This window comes from Hyposmocoma kahamanoa, unplaced genomic scaffold (genome assembly GCF_003589595.1).
Source record: "Hyposmocoma kahamanoa isolate Upper Pololo Valley unplaced genomic scaffold, ASM358959v1 272, whole genome shotgun sequence".
In the NCBI taxonomy this organism is placed as follows: Eukaryota; Metazoa; Arthropoda; class Insecta; order Lepidoptera; family Cosmopterigidae; genus Hyposmocoma; species Hyposmocoma kahamanoa.
This window is the reverse complement of record NW_020653772.1, coordinates 649,747-672,642: the sequence shown is the minus strand read 5'-3', so window position 1 is coordinate 672,642 and position 22,896 is coordinate 649,747. Positions and strand designations below refer to the sequence as shown.

At 37.0% G+C, this 22,896-nt stretch overlaps 1 protein-coding gene across 5 annotated transcripts in view; it reads left to right on the top strand.

Annotated features, from left to right (window-relative positions):
- The window catches only part of LOC113229061 (glycerol-3-phosphate acyltransferase 3), a 55,039-nt gene that overhangs the window by 13,665 nt on the left and 18,478 nt on the right, over positions 1-22,896 (top strand). For 3 of the 5 annotated variants that reach the window (XM_026462547.1, XM_026462546.1, XM_026462544.1), the window contains exons 2-3: positions 13,584-13,716; positions 22,343-22,476. In XM_026462547.1, coding sequence (XP_026318332.1) covers positions 13,584-13,716; positions 22,343-22,476 — 267 coding nt within the window. The remainder of the gene's footprint in view (positions 1-13,583; positions 13,717-22,342; positions 22,477-22,896) is intronic. The other 2 variants (XM_026462548.1, XM_026462545.1) reach the window with 1 other exon arrangement.

Below are 22,896 nucleotides of genomic sequence, written 5' to 3'. Positions count from 1 at the left end.
TTCAGAATCAAATAGTCGTTTAATAATAATAATAATAATAATAACGCTCACACTCAACATAGCCCCGCACTAGGGAAACCCTGCGTCGCGGGTGCCATGGACACACACATAGACAACCACAAATTACACCCAAACTCACGAGAGAAATAAATGTAGGCCATACAAATATTTCTCCCGGCCCGGGAATCGAACCTGGGACCTCTGCGTGGCAGTCCGGCATGGTAACCGTTCGGCCACGGAGGCAGTTACTTTAGGGGTGTACTTTCCAGTACTGGTCACGTCACGAGTTAAATCCATGGTGATGTAGGCAACCAATTTCTAAAATGACGCCACAATAATATAAATATAAAAACAAGTGACAGGTCCATTTTCAAATGTTGTAATTACTTTTTAAATATTGTTTATGTAAGTGGCAGTTCCGGAATCTCATAGTGCGCCCTATGTAGAACCAACCTCGGTCAGCACCATCTAGTGTATCGCATGTGCTCTCCTAGTACTGCTATCAGATTTGATTTTGACATATTCTCTGGTACTGTGGTCTCGGCTAGGAACTTAATAAGAAAATAAGGAAATGTCTTATGTGCTGGCTGCACGATGGGTTTTAAATGTCTGTGTTTTTTTTATAAATAGTAGATGTCAATTTTAAATTACTTATTTTTTTAATAATTATTAATATAAAGATCGAACACGTAGAAAAATGTATGTTATACTTTATAATACTTTCATAGATTTCTCATAGATGGCGCCACGGCTAAAAAGTCGTTAAAAACCAGATACAAACAACCGACAACAAGCACATAGAGAAATTCGTGAGGTCCGCTGGTTCGTTCCGTGGCTTAGTTGGCATAGCGTCTGGCACGGTTTGCTGGAAGACGTCGATTCGAATCCGACCGGATCGAAGGATTTTTACTAAGTGTTCGATCTTTGTATTAATAATTATAACAAACTAGTGGAGTAATTTCACAAAAAATAATCGAATATCGTGGTAGTGAAATATCCTGACATTCAATAAAATACTTAATTGCTATAATTTTGTTTAAGTATTTTTTTTGTTTGTTTTAAACACGAAATGTTGTGTTCACATCTTCTAGGATACACTCTTCTCGCCTTATAATGTTAACCGATCACTTGTATTTTATTTAAGAATTTTCCAAAAACCGATTTTGTGAACCGATAATAAAAAATAAAAAGTAATTATTTTTATCATTGTTATTGTCACACATACAAATATTACCACATAACTTCTACGTAATAAATAGTTATTATGTTATTTCCGCAAAATGACAACTTATCAGGAGAGACGTTTATTCTCAGTATTAGATCAAAAAGCGGCATCGTCAGCCTGTGGTAGCTATAAAGTTACCGGCTGACTGTGAAGGTTCTACATCTCGCACTAGTTCCCTTACGGCGTTGAAAGCCAAAGAACCTAGCACAGAGATCTGTAAAAACACACAGAAAAATTTCGCAAACGTGTCATAGACTCAATTCCTATCGGGTCGAAGAAAAAAGTTTCTTTGTACTCGATTTTTGTATAAATAATCAAAAACCAACAATCAGCCGTGACCGTAGCACATGTTAAAAATCGAAAACGTTTGTTCTGTTTGATAAAGAATATACGATTTATATCCGAGAAAATAATTTCATTTCCTATGCACATTAAAGCAATCGCGATTATCGTCCAGGTCACATTGTCCATTAACATCAGGTGAGTGTGGCCAAGCGTGCATCTATATTACATTAAAAAAATAGCTGAACAAACGTGACAGCTATTCATATCACGTGTGTAATAAGGCCAGATCTGCAAAATTATAATTTTTCTTGTGACTTGTTCGCCCCGTCACTCGATATTATTTTAAAAAAATCCTTTGTATTCTGCTCTTAAAATAAGTCGATGGCGTAATCTACTAATTATTTGACATAACTCGAATCTCGCGAGATAATTCACGCGCTCTGATCGGCCGGGAGCGCCCGCGGCGCATTAACTAGGCCGGTACGGTGTGAGAGACACCGCACTGATACTTAATAAGTAGAGATGGGAAAAACTGCTTATTTTTTAAACGTTTAAACGTAGTTTTTTTTTAAAAAAAAGCGTGCGTTTTTAAACACTTTTTAGTTTGAAGCTAACAAAACCGTTTGGAAAACGTTTAAGCGCGTAGACTTTTAGTTAGTTTAGTTTAGTTTAGTAGACCACTAAAGGTTTTAGGATAAGTAAGTTTTTTTGTAAAAAGACGAGTTATATTTTTATTTATGACATAACATTTTGTTCATTGGCGTTTAAAAACATAAGTTGTAGTTGTTAACCGGTGAAATGGAAAAAACTGCTTATTTTTTTAACGTTAAAACGTACGTTTAAAATGCGTGCTTGTAAAAGCGCTTTTCACTTAAACGCTTTTTAGCTTGACGCTTAAAAAGTCGCTTAGAAAAACGTTTAAGCGCATAGACTTCATGTTTAAAAAAGCTTGCAACGGTACGTTGAATTAATTTGTTTAGGAAACATAGATGGCGCTACTTGAAACTTAGACACGTTGTAAAAAATTAAATTATTGAGTATCTATAGAACTAACCAGTGACCAACGCTTACGCTTAAAATGAAAAGCGTGCTTATGCGCTTATTTTAAACAGCAGACTTTTTTTAGTTTTTTCTTTTAAACGCCCACCTCTACAAATAAGAATCTGAATAGATTCTAATAAGTTTTTTTTTAAAGAATGTTTTTATAAGTGTGATCTTAGAATAAGTTTCTTAAGTAATCTTAAGTTACAAGGGTATCCGGAACAAGAATGAAAAAACAGTGAAGTTTTATTGAAGAAGGATCCAACAAGTGAAGTATATTATTATACAAAAAATGTATGAATATCATTGTAGTAAAAACATAATGATATACAATAAAATAAATATAGCAACAAGTAATTATATTTCTTAAGGCGAGGCACTGGAGGAGAAGCGGAAAAAACTGTTAGATCAAATGGTTTAGGTATTTACTATTAAATAGCGATCTTACAAAAAATATACGATACCACTAAGGATATCGTCTAAAGAGTGTGCTAATTAATTACACGATATGATGTACCTTATCCGATCATATAAAATCTTGAAAACAGGCTAAAATACAAGTCTAAACGTATTGTTTAAGAGGGAGCATGCCAAAAAAGTTTTGACGTTGGCTCCGCCCACATTTGTGAGACAAATATATGCCTGAAGTTCGCGTGACATGCGACAGGAGATGTTGAATTTTGCGCATTAAAAGTACCAAATACGTTTTAGCGGAATAACTCTAAAACTAAAGGGATTTAAAAAAATCCGTAGTGACAGTTCTCGATCATGCATAAATATAATTAATTATCTAATTTTTCTCCTAATAACCTGTAGCATTTCGAGGATGAATCGAAAAATGTGAAAGTTAGAGGTGATTTCGTTTTTTTTTTTTTTTTTTTTTTATTGCGACTCGACAAAATGACTGCACCGCGCCTGATGGAAAGTGCGAATACAGTCCAGAGATGAGAGTAACGGATGGAAAACTCAAATATCTTCACTCCGTCACTATCATTTTGCCGGTCTGGCCAAATGCACTGGATGTACACCAACTGATCCCTGAACGCGATTCGCAAAAGCGTTTCACTGTGGAGGGTTTTCCGCCGTGTGTACTGTGGTCGCTATCCAGTCGGCACAGAGCCTACCACAATGCTAAGCAGATGGACACTTGTGACGCCCTCGGTCGCCTCTTACGACCCCCACGGGCATGTATGGGGAGGCGACAATGTATTCTTAAGCCGTCGCCCCACGGCGGAAATCTTTATTATCTATCGAGGAAACTTTGTTGTTTTATGTTTCTGGTTAATGTCTATGCTTGAATATATCGTGTAGTTACTCATATAATATTTTATTTTTAACTTTAAAGTGGATATACCCCTCTAAAATCAAATCGAAGATTAGGAATTTTTCCTCTGCTCCCTCTTAAGAGGATCCCAGGCTCACATTGAAATACTTCGCCTTAAATAAATCTGTATAAAACATAATACATACTTTATTGTCATGTACCGTATGTAGTCGTAACATTTTTTTATAGCTAATAAAAATCTTAAAATATACCGTAAACTCTATTTTTTATAGCTTATCATCACAGAAAAATACAACATAATAAAGGAAGCAATAATTCAATAAACGGTGTTCAATTGCTAAATCATCGACGTATTTATACGTCTCACTGTATATTTACAAAGAACAACCCCTAGAAATTCTTGATTTTTTTTTATAATAATATCAAGTGACGGTATGAACAAGTCGGTCGCCTGATGATAAGCCTGTCCATAACTTGCAGTGCCACTCAGAGACTTAAATCGCAAAGATATGAGGGGCACCGCCACTGCGCACGTCACCCTGAGACATAAGTTGACATGTCCCATGTGCCTGTAATGTCACCAGCACCCTTACCCTTCAAAACCGGAATACAATAATGCTGATATGCGCTTATGCGTAAAAAAGTTGCTTCTCTAATTCAAAGAGTGAGGGGAAGCTCCAACAGTCTTTTACAGGTAGTTGAAGGAAGGCTGGATGGTGCAGTGCTCGGCAGGTTCAACGAGCTGCACGCTACTCGTGCACCTCGGTGACTCTGCCGACAGCGGTGTACCCTTTAGCAAGTATTATTATTATTATTATTATTATTATTATCATCGTATTTATTTTAAACTAAATACTACTAAGTGATACTAATAAGCCTTCGTTGACACGGCATTGTCCTACACGTTTTTATTTATTTTTTATTATTATTTTCGTATTTATTTTAAACTCTCGCCTCTCAAAGAAATATTTTATTATTATTATTATTATTATTATTATTATTATTATTATTATTGTAGTACTAACATAGTTATTAAGGTTTTTCTGTTTACTAACAATCTATGGACCCTGTAGTCTGAAAATAAAGATATTTTATTACTGCTTGGCAGCAGAAATAAGTAAGGTGGTAGTACGATGGGCGTTCAATGTATTCTCGGTATAGGTATGAAATAATAGGCAAAAAATTGTAAATAAAATTTATTTTTCAATATAGTCTCCCATTGCCTCAATACACTTATTTGATCGGGCAAATAACTTTTCGATGCCCTCGAAAAAATATTTTTCCTCTTTGCCTGAAAAATGTTCATTAATTGCCTCCTTCAACTTTTCATCGTCGGAAAAATGCTTACCCCGAAGATCTTTCTTTAGGTTTGGGAACAAAAAGTAATCACTGGGGGCCAGGTCAGGGCTGTAGGGTGGATGAGTGATTTCTTCAAATCCACAATCCCTCACAGCAGCCTTGGCAACGCGCCCTGTGCGAACCGGCGCGTTGTCGTGAAGAAGCAAGACACCAGCGGTCAATTTTCCAGGTGTTTTTTCCTTTATAGCGTCCTTCAAATTGCGTAAGCTGCGGCAGTAATACTTTGACCCATTTTTGTGTATTCGATCAGTAAAATTCCCTTAAAATCCCAAAACACTGTGGCCATGAGTTTTCCGGCGGATGGGCAGACTTTAAACTTCTTCGGTGGGTCTGTTCCTTTTTTATGCCACTGCATGGACTCTTGCTTACTCTCAGGATCATAGTGATGAACCCACGTTTCATCACCGGTGACAATGCGTTCACAAATTCCACTCGGATTTTCGCTACAGACCTCCAAAAACCCCTTACTGCACTCACTTCGCACTTGTTTCTGAAGCGGCGTGAGCATTCGCGGCACCCATCTTGCACTGACTTTTGAAAGATTCAGATGTTCATGAAGGATAGTGTGAACGGTATCCACGGATAGCTTAGTCTTTTCTGCTAATGTTTTCACTCTGATACGGGCATCTTCCAATACAAGTTTCTCGACAATTTTGACGTTTTCTTCAGAAGTGGCACTTATCGGCCCTCCAGCACGGGGGTCGTCTTCAATACTCTCTCTACCCCGTTTAAATTCACTAGACCACTTCTGAATAGTAGATAATGAAGGAGCAGAATCTTGATAAACAGCCACCATTTCTTCATGAATAACTTTTTGAGTCTTTCCTTGTTTTGTAAGGAATTTAATCACTGCGCGGTGCTCGATTTTCGTCAACATTGTGGCGTCTGTCATTGTAGTTGTCTTCTCGTATTGATAACTTGAATACTAATGATGACAATTACATGAAATTTTATATTTATACCCTTAAAGAGTGTCTTTAACTAATGAGGTAATTAATTTACTATTATCATTAGTTAATCACCCCGATACCGAGAATACATTGAATGCCCCTCGTACTTCCCAAAACTTGCTCATTCTTCTCAGGTGAACCTGCCTCACGAATGGGCAGTAGAGTTTAATCAGTATGGCGATTTCAAGTCTAATTTGCTTACCTATGAAATAAAGATTGTCTGACTGTGATATTCATTTCATCATAATTATAAGACTAATAAGCCTTCGTTGACACGGCATTGTCCTACACGTTTTTTTATAAACGAGGTGTTCACACGATATATTTTCATGCATTTTAAAGACTGATAGCGGCAGTATTCATACAGCAATCGCCATGAGAACACGTGTGATGGATGCACGGTTTGTTGCACTTTTATATTGGCATAGAAGACCCACGGCTTTGCCGCCGGAAGAACAGAAGGTATTGGGTTCTTCCAACGAATCACGAAGCAGTGCGTGCAAACACATTGTCCGAAAATCTGAGAAATGATTCGTTGTCCATAGAAGATTTCAGATTTCGTCATTTTGTATTAATAAAATTATGATCTTCCAAAAGATACTTCAATACTAAACGCCGCTTGTTCTGTGACTATTCAATAAAAATCCTATGCTCCACTGCATACGGAATACGTTGGAAGTTCATTCGATTTGCTAGACAAGTCCGTTGCGTATTCGATAAACGTATAGAGCTGTGTGCGTTTTTTTTTTTCAGGACAAACACCGTGTGAACGGTTCTATTATCTAATATATGTGCCACTGTTTATTCGGTAAGATTTATACTGCAAAAACGTGCAGTACAATGCCGTGTCGTTTACCAACAGGCGTACGGCTTGTTTATACCGTCACTTGATGCCTTAAATAAAATTCTTACATTGAAGTCGTTTGTGGTATTTTTCCATTTACACAGCACCGGCTTTGCAAACAAATGATAGCATCTTTTTTTCACTATATCGTGAATTATGACTTGCGTTTTTTATCGGTCAATATGAGAATGTGTGACTTTGTATACTTAGTACGTAATTATAATTATGAGTAATCATAATTGTCAATGGTCGGAATAGGGTGTTCCAAATGTAATAGATATAATCTCGGTACAGAGTACTAAAAAAACCGACCTCAAAAGTACGTGGCATTACGACTATTTGCTAAGTTTTATCGAAATATTCCCTAGTTCGCCACTATACAGGACTTGACACTAGAGATAATAAAAATCGGTTTTCACTACTCAAAGTATATTGAGAGAAAAACGCCTTGAATTGGAGAAATAGCAAAATCAACCATTAAAATAATTGCTCCTTACGTAAAATTTAGGCGCTATTTATAAAAATGAATCTTCATGCGTGAACAGCCACTCTTAGAGGTGGATGATTTTCTTCAAAATGAAATGGGACCACTATGGAAGTACCCCCTTTCCAACAAAAAAACAATCATGAAAATCGGTTCACAAATACCGGAGTTATCGCGTAACATACATACAAAAAAAAACATACAGTCGAATTGAGAACCTCCTCCTTTTTTGAAGTCGGTTAAAAATTACGTAATAATAATGATGAGTAATCATAATTGTCAATGATCGGAATAGGGTGTTCCAAATGTAATAGATAAAATTGTCTACGTATAAAGTTAGTAGCAGTAGAGCTCCTTCTGATAGTCTTCGTCCAGGCAAGTACTGCCACCCTACCTATTTCTACCGGCAAGCAGTAACGTGAACGTTATTGCGTTCCGGTTTTGAAGGGTAAGAATGTTGATGAAATTATAGACACCTGGGACTTGTCAACTTATGTCTCAGGGTGACGGACGCAGTGGATCAATCTGTGAGATTTAAACCTCTGAGTGGACTGCAACTGTTATGGACAGGCGTGTCACTTACCAGGTCTACGACTTGTTCGTCCCGTCAATTATTATCATAAAAAAAAGATAATGGGAGTGACATGGAGTGGTTAAAACCACCAACCACCAACAAACATTGTTTGTTTCTCTTAAAATATGTTTTCTTTGATGGACTTCAAAAAAATCCAACTTCAACTTCCTAGGTGAGTAGTTCTATCTTATGATGCAGTAAAACTGCTTCCAGAAATCCAGAATTCGGAAAAGTAATTGATTAACATTTGGTGGCTTAACCACTCTGAGTCACTCCTCGTATGTATACTTATTTGGAACACCCTATACCGACCATTCGTAATTATGTATTTATAGACTATTTACACAATGGCTTATGTACTTTGGACTTGTACCAAAGTATATTGACGTTTGACGTAATAGATATAGATGTAAATAAAAATGTTTGTTAATATAATTATTAATACAAAGATCGAACACTCACAAAAAATTCCTACTATACGGCCGGATTCGAACCGACGTCTTTTAGCATACCGTGCCAGACGCTATACCAACTAACCACGGAACGAACCAGCGGACCTCACGAGTTCTTCTATGTGCTTGTTGTCATGTCTTTGTATTTGGTTTTTCAACGACATTTTAGCCGTAACGTATTAATAATTTTCACAAACTAGTGGAGTAATTTCTCATAAAACAATTGAATATCAAATCAATAGAAATTTTAAAATGTTTGTTAATAATTAACAGAATTAAATTACAATAAGGGTGAGGCCAGTCGTGTAATTTTTTGAGTTATGAGTCGTTTTTTAAATATTGGAGTTTCGACTGAAATCCAAACGAGCGTATTTTATTGGGTTGGTTTTAAGCGTTTGTACGTGGTGTTTGTGTCATATAATGTACTGGATCCATTACGAAACGCGTATGGACCCAATTAACAAAGTAAAGTCCTATAACTAAAGTTAGCGTTTTACATCCGACTTCTGTGGCCGTAGCTTGGCAGAATATGTGTAATAAACCTCATAGTGACAATATTTAATTCAGTTGATAAATCTAAGTTTGTTTTTTGGTAATGAACTATTGTTATATATTTTGAAGAACAAGGACAACGATATAAAATTGCGTAGGTATACATCTATCTTTGTGGTTTAATCATCGCCGCGAAAACATTGAAACAAAAAATGTCTTATCATCTCGTTTGTCGCGTTCAATTGTTACGTTGATAAAATGACTGTGCGAATGTTTTAAAATAATTTTAAAACAGTTAATCTTTTGCAGTCATTGGGTGCCGGTGCTCGCGAGAACATAGAAATATGATGTCACGGTGTTCGCCATGTTCGCTATTGTGATAGAATTTTTGAAAAGGTTTATCACTCAAATTTGACAGCTAAATGTGGATATAATAGCTTTATCGAGGCGGCATACTACGGGGGCTGGTTGGATTAATGTTGGTCTCATAAACGTAAAGGAATCGTTTATAAAAGGTGAAAGTGGCGCACTTACTTAGTGGTTTTCCTAGCAACTACTATAGTTAATTAAAGGTTCTATAATGGGTACGGAATAACCAAAGTGTCGTATAAAGAGTGCATAAAAAAACATTTACCTGACAAAAGCGTATTAAGGTTAAAAAACTGAGTATTGGTGGTTTAGCGTAATCTTTACAAACCATTTACTTGACTTTAAAGTTGAGTAAATGTTTTGAAATGTTGTATAAAATACTTTTTCGTTGAACTTCTCTCGTGAGTAATACGACTCGCACGCCCGCACCCGCCCCGCGTTCGCTCTGGGTCCGCCCCGCGTTCGCTCTGGGTCCGCTCCGCACCCGGTCCGCCTGGCGTGGCGGCGCGGTTTCAGTGTGACAGGATTCATATGAACTCGAACATTTTAAAAATCACACGCCCGGAACGCTTCCGGGACCGCCTCTGTGTGGTCAGCAGGGTTAGCGATATACGCGAGAGCGACATAAAGCACGATATGTTGCTATTCTCGCATAGAAACGCATACATATGTGGCTATAGTTATAATTTAATATTATATTAGTAACAATAACTTACATTATTATTAACTGCCTCTGTGGCCGAACGGTTACTATACCGGACTGCCACGCAGAGGTCTCAGGTCTCGATTCCTGGGCCGGGAGAAATATTTGTATGGCCTACATTTATTTCTCTCGTGAGTTTGGGTGTAATTTGTGGTTGTCTATGTGTGTCCATGGCACCCGCGACACAGGGTTTGCCTAGTGCGGGGCTATGTTGAGTGTGTGCGTTATTTATTTATTTATTACTATTTATATTACTTACACTGCTTACATTATTTTGCGTTACATTTTTACTTGATACACAATAGTTTTAGAGTTAGGTGTATCGACTGGGAACTGGCAACCGGTACTATCTCAATTTTGACAATTGTACATGATGAAGAAAATAATTATTTGCGTCATTTATCTGAGATTGAATTTCTTGCAACGCTGTGGAGTATGAAATAGTATAAAATGGTAATAAAAAGTGAAATGTTTAGAAAATTGAGTTAGTACCGGTTGCCAGTTCATGTCGATATATATTTGCGCGTGATGCACTTTGGTGGCATGGATTACTGGATTGCAATCGTTCACCTTATGGTACTGGCAGAAAACCAGCTCTGTTTGACTTTTCACGGTCTACAGTAGGTATTTATGCTGAGTCACGGCCATTTCAGCACAAACTTACCAACACCGGTTAATGTCCTATTAGAGCTTAGCGAAAATTTTTTTTTGTTTCGTTTTTTTTCTTTCAACTGTGACATTGGCAAAATCATCAGTTCTCATATTGATGGAGCCATAAAAATAAAAAGTGAAGTGAAGTAGTCATACATAAAATTTTGTTGATTCTCATCATTGACTTACAAATAAATGGACGACGGGTCTAATACACAAACCACGAAAAAAATGCCCCAAGTCAACCTATTCAAACGTAGTGACATGTAAAGGAATATGAAAAAGCTAAAACGTTGAATTTAAATTGTAATGTTATCGCAGTACTGTCTAATTTTGCTTGCTTCGCTGTCAGTCGAACAAACGAAGACTAAAGCGTGAATGACGCTCTGTATACGATTTTAACGTCCTATAAGTTCGGACACTTTTTAGCGCGGACCCGACGTCCATATAATCGTAAGTCATTGATTCTCATAGTATTTTGTTTGTTTGTATCACACTATGTGTTTTATATAAATGTGTACTAAATTAATAATGTATGTTCGATGTGATTTTAAATTAACAAAAAAAAAAGACATTTATTTAGCCACAAAACACAAACAAACATAATCGAACAATTAAAAAAAAAAACCGTAATGTGGACAAAAAGGATGAAGACTCAGCATTGCTGGTTTTTAGGCTTCACCTTAAAGCTATTTATTCGCCTGCTGCATCCGACGGGCAAGCGGAGTGTATAATATAAACACTAAGCAATTAATAGAGGCTGTCTGTGTTGCACTATATGTAAAATGTATAAAAAAAAAATGTAATTAAAAAACAGAAAACATTCTAAAATTGTATTTATTTATTTAGTGTTGCAAAATTTTGTGAAGTGATTGTAAATTTGTTTTTGTTTCTGTTTGTATTTGTGCTGATTAAACGTGTTATCTATCTATCCAAATGTCGGAGTAAACGGGTTACATACACACACAAAAAAAAACTAACATTTTTCATAATAGCCACGTACGGGGCAAAACTAACTTGTCAGCTATTAAATACGTTTTCTATTAAAGGTACGTAAGTCCTATAGCAACTTGTTTATTGAGTCACCTTCCTCTTCCTCAAGGCGTTCTACATTAGCAACATTGCGAGATATATAGTACCAGTAATCATGAATGTTACACTTTACTGGCTAACTTGTTATTAAGAAAATTTTGTCGATTATAATTTTATTTATCAAAAAAAAACAACAAAAGTTCGTGGCATTAACATTTATTTGCCTAGTTTTATTGAAATTTAGACGGGATCAATAATAATAATATAATAATAAACCATTTATTTCAGGCCATAGCCCGTAAGATAATGGTGTTAGTTACAAAAGAAAACCATAGAACTATGATAGTATGATTGAATTTTGAAAATTTGATTATAAATTTAAAATGTTGAATTACAAAAATTAAAATCAAGGTAAATTCCACGAAATATTACTTAAATTGACCAGTAGCTATCTTAATCCAAAACTTTAAATTTGTACAGTCGATTAAAGTTCTCATTTTGCAATACGATATAATAAGCGTTAATTAATTAATTATTCCACTGCTACAATTAAAAGGTAATTCAGCACACTCAAATGCGTAAAAACGTGGCTGAGATCAACTATGATCGAAGACCATCGAGTATATATATAACCAGAAATAGAGACGAAATGTCATTTAATTTGTTTGAAATAGTTTTCATATCATTACCATGACAACTGCGCTGCGATTCGCTAGCCCGAGTTCGAAACAATTCACGGGTGTCGTCAACTGTTTCACTTCAAACAGACCAGTTAACTTGAGCTTTGCTATAATGGACGAATATTGCAAAATTACATATTTAATTACTGATAAAATGTTCCGTTTGTTTTGTACTTAGATGTTTTGCTGTTTTTCCTACACCACCGAATAGAACAGCACGACATTGTTAGAGATATTATCTTTATTACAATAAATACAGAATATTTTTTGGATTGTACAGAGACGTACCCACAGGTCAGTATAGTTGGCCTGTCTATATTTCAGTGCAAACGAGAGTTGATATTTATAAGAGCTGTATCGCTAATGTGTTCACCAGGAACCAGGAATATATGTTATTTCGTCTCTATTTCTGGTTATATACTCGATATCGAAGACAGATTAAGTGGGCTTTACATGCTCAGTGTACATAGAAAATTTATTAACGTTATGGGCGACCGTTTTGCTGAAGATCAGCATTTCTGTGTTACGGTTTTGAAGAGTAAGAAATTAAGCACATGGGACTTGTTAGCTTATGTCTTAGGGTGACGGGCGCAGTGACTGTGTCTCACAGTTCTTTGCGATTTAAAGCTCGTGAATGGCACTGCAACTGTTATGGACAGGCGTGTCACTTACCATATTACCGACATTGTTACCGGGTAGTGCGCAAACCCGGATTCATCCCCTAGTTCGCCACTAAAATATAATAAAAATCGGTTCTCACTTCTCAAAGTATATCGAGAGAGAAAACGTCTTGAATTGGAGAATAGCAAAATCAACCATTAAAATAATTGCTGCTTATAATAAAATTTAGGCGCTATTTATAAAAATGAATCTTCGTGCGTGAACAGCCATCCTTAGAGATGGATGATTTTCTTCAAAATTTAATGGGACCACTATGGAGATACCCCCTTTCCAACAAAAAAGAATCATGACAATCGGTTCACAAATACCGGAGTTATCGCGTAACATACATACAAAAAAAACATACAGTCGAATTGAGAATCTCCTCCATTTTTGGAAGTTGGTTAAAAAAAACATATATATATATATATATATATATATATATATATATATATATATACACACCACACGGCTGACTTTTTCTATCTTGTTTCCAGTATGGCCGCCAACACATCGAAGTGGCGAAACGCATCCAGAGACATGACAGTTCTGACGAAGAGGACGAACCACCCGTCCCTCCGGAGGACAAACCGCCCTCCGCCATTATTAAAGAGAATGGATCTCTCAACGGTGAGTACTTAAGGCTATTTTACCAACTCCTATTGTAAATTAACACGTTCATGTCAACAGTGGACAACAGTCAGCTCGCTCATCTGTCTCACTCTGGTTCATTGGTCATTGTAATTCCCTTGAGACTCTACTAAGATCATTTTTTTTATAATAATACCCACACTAGGGAAACCCTGTTTCGCGGATGCCATGGACACACTTAGGCTCAACTCACACTGGCGCAGAGTCAAAGCGTCGCACTATGGAAAATATGGGTGCGTTTCGGATCAAAAATCAATAACTTTATTGTTTCTTAAAATTATGTCTTGAAATTTTTCGTTATTGTAGAGGAATATATAAGGCTTCGAATGTGATAGTTTGGTATAAATTAGTATAATACATATTTTATTATAAAATATTAAAAATCAAAGTCCAATAAAAACGATCAATAAATGGAGTTTATTCATTTTTATGTTAGTAACTATTTATGTTTCGTAGGAATTAAGACATAAATATGCAACTACATTACCAAGATACATTAATATAAAAATATGAAAAGCTAATTCTACTTTAAACAATAACTGAAAAAAAAGTGTATTGAAAGTTATTAATATTATTTTAAAAACACATTAAAGGTTTAATGTACCTATTGCAATTTATACCTATATGGTTTGTATAAATATTTATTAATAGATTTTTGCCAATTAAACTTGCCGAGCTTCCGGATCTAAAATTAATTCGTTCACTTTCAAAAGATGTAGTGTATCCTCATCGAGTTCTTTAACGTTTTTGCTGTATGGTTTTCTAATGCTTGTTATGTATGGATCTGATGTGTAAAGAAGAGTATGAAATACGTCTTCATTTGTGGCTGCTCGGGAGCATTTTCGGGCATGATGAAGGCGAAAGTTTTTGTAATCCTTATTACGGGATTCTTGTGCGTCTTCCGAAAGTTGACCAATCGGAAGCACTGCAAAATGCTTTATAATACTTTCTCCGTGTATTAAGATTTTGTGAACTGAGGATGGCATATAGTACCATTCATAATTACTGACATAAATCCTGGCAGTCTCCATAGCATAACTACCAAGTTTTTCCGCATCTACCATCACACCTGATGAAAGTGCTTGTAGTATTATGTAGAGATATTTTATCAAAGTCACATCCACACCAGTAATTTCAGCAGAGCAACTTGCATGAGAAAAAAATCTCCTAGCAGTATTGCCATCATTGCTATTTCCTGTTCCTTGACGTGGTTGGTCAATTATCAGTCCCAACTCATCACGAAAACGTTTCTGTACTAGAGTTTTCTTCTCTTGTTTTTGTCTTTTCTTTTCTTCAGTCGTTGCAGACCATGTTCTAAAAGAAAGATTGTAGGAAATGTGTAAAATCATCTCCATACAACGTATCCAGGCATGTAATGTAGAAAGTCCGTACTGATAACTTTCTTCATTTTCAGGCCTAGCAGTCACTCTCGTCAAATCATTCATTTGCCGTGGAGTAGCTCTGCATATTGTACACGTGGAGCCAGAAGGTGTCTCTGTTAATACTTGAGCTACTTTACCGTCTATCATTGTTAAGAAAAGTTCATGTTTTACTTGAACTCCCTCGCCTTCTCTATTAATCAAAGTTGGGATCAACGAATTTATCTGCAATTTTATGTCATCCACAACTGCTTTAGTTTTCTCAGGCGTTTCTTTGCAAAACTCTAATAATATAGGACGGCAAAAACGTACAGACGAAGGTACAGGATTTTGCCATACTACATCTCCTGTTAGCTCATTAATTAATTTAATGGGTACTAAAGAAGTGATAAATAAGTTAGCATCTGATACAACTTCAGACTCTTCTGGAAGCTTCTGTTTATACTGACTTTGTCCTGATGAACCATCACATCCCCATTTACTGTAAAGAAGTAAATGTTTTAATCCATCTTTATGTACAGAATCTATTCTTAAAATCCTGGCTGCTGTGTGATCTAATAAATCTTGAAGTTTTACTACTCTTGCTCCTATGTTTGTAATTTCAATAGTTGCAGATGGTGGATAGCAGGTTTGTTTAATCTCTTGTATTTTGTAATATGGTGGGAATATAGAACAGTTTCTTTCGTCTGTTAAATTTCTCAAATACAAGTATTGTGCTTTCGTTAAATCTAAGTCAATCAAAATGCTTAATGCTTCTTCGTCTATAAGCATTTTATTCTGCCTTGGATTTTCTATGAGACTCGAGATTAATATCTTCTTTTCTCTGTCAGCAAATCTTAATGTTTCCACAAGTTTTGCTTCCGTTCCTTCTTCTATCGAACGTAATCCCTGTATGTATGCATTATAAATATGCTCAAATCCATATTCATTAAGCAACACTGAGTTTTTTCTTTTCTTGCTAGATTGTGACGAGTCTGCGTAAGATATGCATGGTCTTCCACGTTTTCCAGAAGATGTAGATGGAGTGGTATCAGTTAAAACGCCTTCTGAAGTGGGTATAGTCACAGAATATTCCAAGTCCAGCCAATTGCTATTGTTCTTCAAAAACCTTTCTTTTTTCCGAGAAGCTTGCTCCCATTTTGTATTGAAAACGGGAATCATACGTCTTTGAATGTCACTGATAATGAAGCATATGTTGTCTTCAGAGATTTGATGATTTTCTTTCAAAAGAGTTGATATTGCTTCCATAGTTTTTCCTCCTTCGATATACGAAAGTATTATTTCACGTTTAGACAACTTGAAGGTAGACATTTCAATGTTAAAAAATACAATGTCTGTCCTTAATAAACGCGCGTATATTAATATCTGTTGAATCTGTAATGAACTATTATAAAATCAGCCCTTTATATACCATTTAAAAAAAAGGTTCGTGTGCAGAGTTTTGATAAATTTATTCACACACATAATGAGTGCAAAACTGATAAAGTTTGTCATAACTATGTTTTTTCAATAGTAAATAACAAAACTTACCTCAAACTATCAATAGAAACGATCAACACTCGAAACCGCAGCAGATAGTGGTTTTCCGTTTCTCGGACTCTTATCACATTTGTACCAATAACTTCGAAAAGCGCAAAAAGGCGCAGCCAATTTTTATACATGTTATTATTTAATAACTAGGCTACCATTTAACATTCGAATCTAAAGTAGGGAGGACGTTGGTAAGTGTCAAAACTCTTAATCAATTTTAAAAACACAGGTTTTTGTCCTTATTTCATTTTCGATTTATTTAAACGTAATTTTTAATACAAAATATAAATAAAGTATGTTGTGAAAATCTACAAAGAATAACCTTTTTAAAAATGTATAACACTTACTAATTTCTTATAATATTTACTATTCAAATTAACTTGCAAAGATGAGTAGTGAACTCCCTCAAAAATATTTTTTTCGTTCAATCATGTTTGACATTTTGTATAAAAAAAACTATACGTTTTTTATGGAAAAATGCTTCTGTATAAATTAGTTGCGTCATTAAACTATAAGATAAAATTAAAAAATATATCAATAACGACATTGTTCAAAATGATTTTTGATCCGTGCTTGTTCTACCATTTTCCATAGTGCGTCGCGTCGCGTCCTGTTTTTCAACTACAACGCCTGGAGACGCGCGACAACGCTCGCATTAGTGCGCCCGGATCACAGTGTGGTAGGCTTATATGGGCTTATAAGGCTATAGGCACCTTGATAATGGGAAAAATAGAGATGAATGTGCTATAGACGAAAAACATGACGCGTCGCGACGCTTCCACTCTGCGTCAGTGTGAGTTGAGGCATTGACAATTACAAGTTACACCAAACTTACGACAGAAATAGATGTAGGCCATACAAATATTTCTGCGTTACTAACACATACTCGGTATCTTATTTCTATCGCTCTGCCGCTATTGTATGGGGCGCGGGGTGACGTGCATTGTCAGTAATCGAATGTTTAAGCGCGTGAACGTACGGGATGCTTAGTTGTCAACATATGTCTTTCCACGGTCATTAATAAAGAACGACAGCGAGATAGACAGGGACGTTAAGAATAACGGCAGGATGGATGAAAGGGGAACAGGTGACAGGCACTATTTGCGATCAGCGAGTGCCCCTTATGCTAAAGGGGAAAATATACAAGACCATGATTTAGCCTGTCATGTTGTATGGCTCAGAATGTTGGGCGATGAAAAGGGAGGATGAACGAACTGTGCATGTAGCGGAGATGCGAATGTTGAGATGGATGTGTGGAGTGACGAGAAAGGTTAAGATAAAGAATGAGTATATCAGGGGAAGTTTGAAAGTGGCGCCAGTGACGGAAAAGATGAGGAGTAATAGGTTAGCGTGGTATGGACATGTCATGTGACGAGAAGAGTGGTAGGTGTGAATATGGAGAGATATAAGGAGAAAGGAAGGCCAAAGAAAAGATGGATGGATTGTGTGAAAGATGTCATGGATAAGAAAGGTGTGAGTATAAAAATGACGGCTGAGGGGAGTGTGGAAGAAAACTACCTCACCTAGCGTGGGATAAGGTCAGAAAAAAGAAGAAGAGTCGATGGTAAAACGATAGCTACCTGGAAGACTCGTAATGCACTGACACAGTTAACCCTACACGCGTCTGTCCGAAAACATTCGTATCGTGTACATACTCATCATTTTCTCTTCTGCAACATACACGATATGTTTTCGTGGCTAGATCTACAAAGTTCTTGTCGTGTACAAGACCATTCTCATCCTTTCTGGAGTAGACATGTCGAATTTCTTAGCGTGTACACGTGCCCTGACACAACTGAGATACAATAGCAAGAGTCCAATCCGCGTTAAACAATCTATTAATAAATAGCGTGCGGTAATAATCGCTTCCGTTATTGAATTAAATAATTATTACCGCTTCAGGAATTGTATTTTTTTGAAAACAATCTGTTTCCGTTTTCGTTGTGCAATGGCAATAAACTATCACGACACTTAATAGCGGAAATAACGACGAAAACACAAAACATCGATATTACTTACTTACCTACACTGGTGGACCTGAGAAACCATCTTCCCTGTTGAAATTAAGATGTTTCTTAACATTCCGTGAATATCATCATCATTCAGCCATACCTCGCCCACTGTTGGGCATAGGCCTCCCCCAACGATCTCCACGACGATCGGTCCTGCGCTGCCCGCATCCATCGGCTTCCCGCGACCTCCACCAGATCGTCGGTCCACCTGGTAGGGGGCCTACCCACTGAGCGTCGTCTTCGCGCGATTCTATCACGTAGGGAAATACCGAGCATCGCTCTTTTTCGTCCGTTATTTACAGGTCCCATATTCCGTGAATATGGGACCTGTAAATGGTCCAAAACGTAGGTTTATTTGAAAAACAAATATACACTATTTAGATGGGAAAAGATAGCAGATTACATAGAAAGAGAGATTTCCAAAACTTTGTTACATACAGGGTTATTTAATAATAATAATAACGCACACACTCAACATAGGCACTAGGGAAACCTCTGTCACGGTGCTATGGACATGCACACTTAAGACAACCACAAATTATACCCAAATTCACGAGAAAAATAAATGTAGGCCATACAAATATTTCTCCCGGCCCGGGAATCGAACCTGGCACCTCTGCGTGGCAGTCATGGTAACCTTTCGGCCACCGAGACAGTTTGTAATTTATTTGTAAAATACTAACAACCTCCTAGGACTCTAATACTTCTTTTTAAAGTGCCTCTCCGTCAATATGGCAAATTTGTCCCAGTCCAAGGCCAAACGAAACAGTTGTTCTGCGCTCGTGACTCCGGTCGACTCCCCGACATGACTTTTTACGTCTTCCACCGCGTCTCTTGCCTTCAATCTTTCCTGTCATTATAAACTCAAGCAGTGACCTAGATATGTGGTTTTGCGCATCCTAATAGTCCGCATTAGCTGGCGTGAGGTGTTCACGCGCAGAAGTACTGTGTCGTTCTTGACTTTCTCAGCACCACATCTCGTGTACATCGAGCCTAGCTGCCTAGCTGCCGTACATAACGAGTACTTTATTACTGACATCATCAAGTGAAATTGCTGGCACAAAGGAGTTGTCAACCTATGTCTCAGGGTGACGGGCGCAGTGGCAATGCCCTTGACATCTTTGTGGTTTAAAGCTCCGAGTGTCACTACAACTGTTATGGACAGACGTGTCGATTACCACCAGGCGACTTGGTAGAATAAAATAAATGTTTATTTATTTTAAAGAAAAGAAAGCAGCTTAAAATTAAATAAAATAATAATAGTAACAACTGAGCGCCAATTAAAGATCTTCATTAACTGCCTCCGTGGCCGAACGGTTACCATGCCGGACTGCCACGCAGAGGTGCCAGGTTCGATTCCCGGGCCGGGAGAAATATTTGTATGGCCTACAATTATTTCTGTGTGGGTTTAATTTGTGGTTGTCTATGTGTGTGTCCAAGGCACCCGCGACACAGGGTTACCCTAGTGCGGGGCTATGTTGAGTGTGCGCGTTATTAAATTTTTTTTATTATTTTTTTTCACAAATAAACATATAATAAGGAATCGAGGTGCACAATTTACCTAATTTATTATATAAAATATTAAAAAAAGTTGTAAGCCTCACTAAGAGGTAAGCCTCACTAAGAGTCTAAGGGTCGTATTCTAGAACTCTACTCAAAGCTCAAGTCAGGATTTGAGTATGGTTTAAAGCACTCGAAATCATACTCAAGTCCCTGCCATTAGGGTCGTATTTCCAGTGCTTGTGTTGCCAGTGCAATCCTGACTTGAGCATTGAGTAGAGTTCTAGAATACGACCCAAACAGTGTTCACTCAGTGATCTCATTGCCGAGATCACTCTCGTATTGAAAAGATCCAGATCAAAAGTATTATATAAAATGTTAAAATTATTGCTTGCTCGCCACTTAAACTCGTTTTTCCTGTAATTAGTTCGGGTCGGAGGTAGAACCCAAAGTGAACTGTTTCTAAGATACTTAGAGGGAACTCTAATTGTGATAGCAATTCCGGACAGAGACTTAAGACTTTAAGTCACTTATTAGTGATATTTCACGACGAATTTCAAATGGTGTAAAATGTAATCTACTTTCTCAATAACGCCCGTACATAGAGAGACGTTTCAAAGTAATAATTCCCCTCTCTTTGCGTCGGGAGTTAAAGAAAATTATTACCCGTCAAAGTTACGCCCAATCGTGGCAAAGGGAAAACTATATTACGTAACTAACATAGCATAGGATGTAGAGACAGCTATGGGCAATTTGTTACACAAGTGTTGCGTGTGAAAATGTAAGCACGCAAAGGTTCACTTATAGAACTCTTTTATCGTATTTATAACTGAACAAAATGTCTTTTAGTAGTAATGTTGAAGGAAAATACACATCAAAAGTGTCCACCATCGAGTATATAACCAGAAATAGAGACGGAATGTCATTTAATCTGTTTGAAAACTATTCTGCCATATCATTACTGTGACAACTGCGCTTCGATTGGCCGAATTCGAAACAATTGACGGGTGTCGTCAATTGTTTCACTTCAAATCGATCAGTTAACTTGAGCTTTGCTATAATGGACGAAAATTGCAAAATTACATATTTAATTACCGATGAAATTTGATCCCCTTCGTTTTGTAATTAGACGTTTTGCTGTTTTTCCCCACAACACCGAATAAAACAGCACGCCATTGTTAGAGATGTTATCTTTATTACAATAAATGCAGAATATTTTTGGAATATACGAAGACGTACACACAGGTCAGTTGCTGGCGCTGCGCTGTACTATTTCATTGAAAACGAGAGTTTATGTTTATAAGTGATATATCACTGATGTGTTACCATGTATGTATGGCCCTTATTTCGTCTCTATTTCTGATTATATACTCGATGGTGTCTACGGATCAAGCACGTATTTGCTAATTGCTTGAAATTAGGTTTTTTAATATAATAATAATAATAATAACACGCACACACTCATAGGGACACGGAAAAGTGTCGATACTTTTTGGTATCGAGTACTTTTCCCTCCGATACCGATATTTTTGTACTCGATATTTTTCATTCAATACTTTTCAGGTATTAGTGCTTTTTAACAAGTGTAGTATCGTTTAGAATAATTCGTACTTAGGACACCTCGTATCATAACGCAAGCTAACTAGCGATTTTTTTTTAATGACAGCTTTTATGACAACTTACTTGGCTGTGTATTGTATATTGTATGCCACAATTTGCCTCTTTAAAAGAAGTGTTCCTGCTTTTGAGAACAAACGTTCAGAAGGATTCCCGGGCCGGGAGAAATATTTGTATGGCCTACATTTATTTTTCTCGTGAATTTGGGTGTAATATGTGGTTGTCTATGTGTGTGTCCATGACACCCGCGACACAGGGTGTGTGCGTTATTATTATTATTACTGCCACCTTACCTATTTCTGCCGCCAAGCAGTAAATTCAGCGTTACTGAGTTCCGGTTTTAAAGGGGTTAAGGGTGCTGGTGAAATTACAGGCACATGGGACTTGTCAACTTATGTCTCAGGATGTGGGGCAGTCGCAGTGCCCCTCAGATCTTTGCGGTTTAAAGCTCTGAGTGACACTGCAACTGTTATAGACAGGCGTGTAGCTTACCATCAGGCGCGCGACTTTTTCTTCTAAAAAAACTTCCAAGTAATATACTTAAAACGGTATTCTTGTTTATTGCAGGCACAAAAATGTCAGTGATTGAACGGGAGGAGATCCTGGGACCTTCACCTGAACTGAACTACAAGCGCAGTTCGAGCCAAGAGAGAGTCAAGAATGGTCACACACCAGACCATAAAGGGGAGGTTAGTGTACAGGTACTGTCTTGATAACACTATTGTAACTCCACAAATTTAATGGTAGTTAAGTGTATCACCACATCTATGGCGGATTCGGCTTGAGTCGATCAGAAAGAGCTGTATACCGGATTGTGTATTTTAGCGAATTCAAAAAAGGAGAAGGTTCGCAATTTGACAGTATTTTTTTATGTAACGCGATCGCTTCGGCATTTGTTTTGGTGATTCGTTTTTTGTTAGAAGAAAAAAATTATGGAAGTGCCTCAAGCCTCGATTATGCTCTGGCCACACAGAGGCGGCCGCGGAAGCGTTCCGGGCGCGGGAATTTTTGTAACGTGCGAGTTATTTGTATTTGGTTTTTTCAGCGACTTTTTAGCCAAAGTCAAAGATTATTTATTCCATATAGGTCATTGACTTACAAATAAATGGACGACGGGTCTA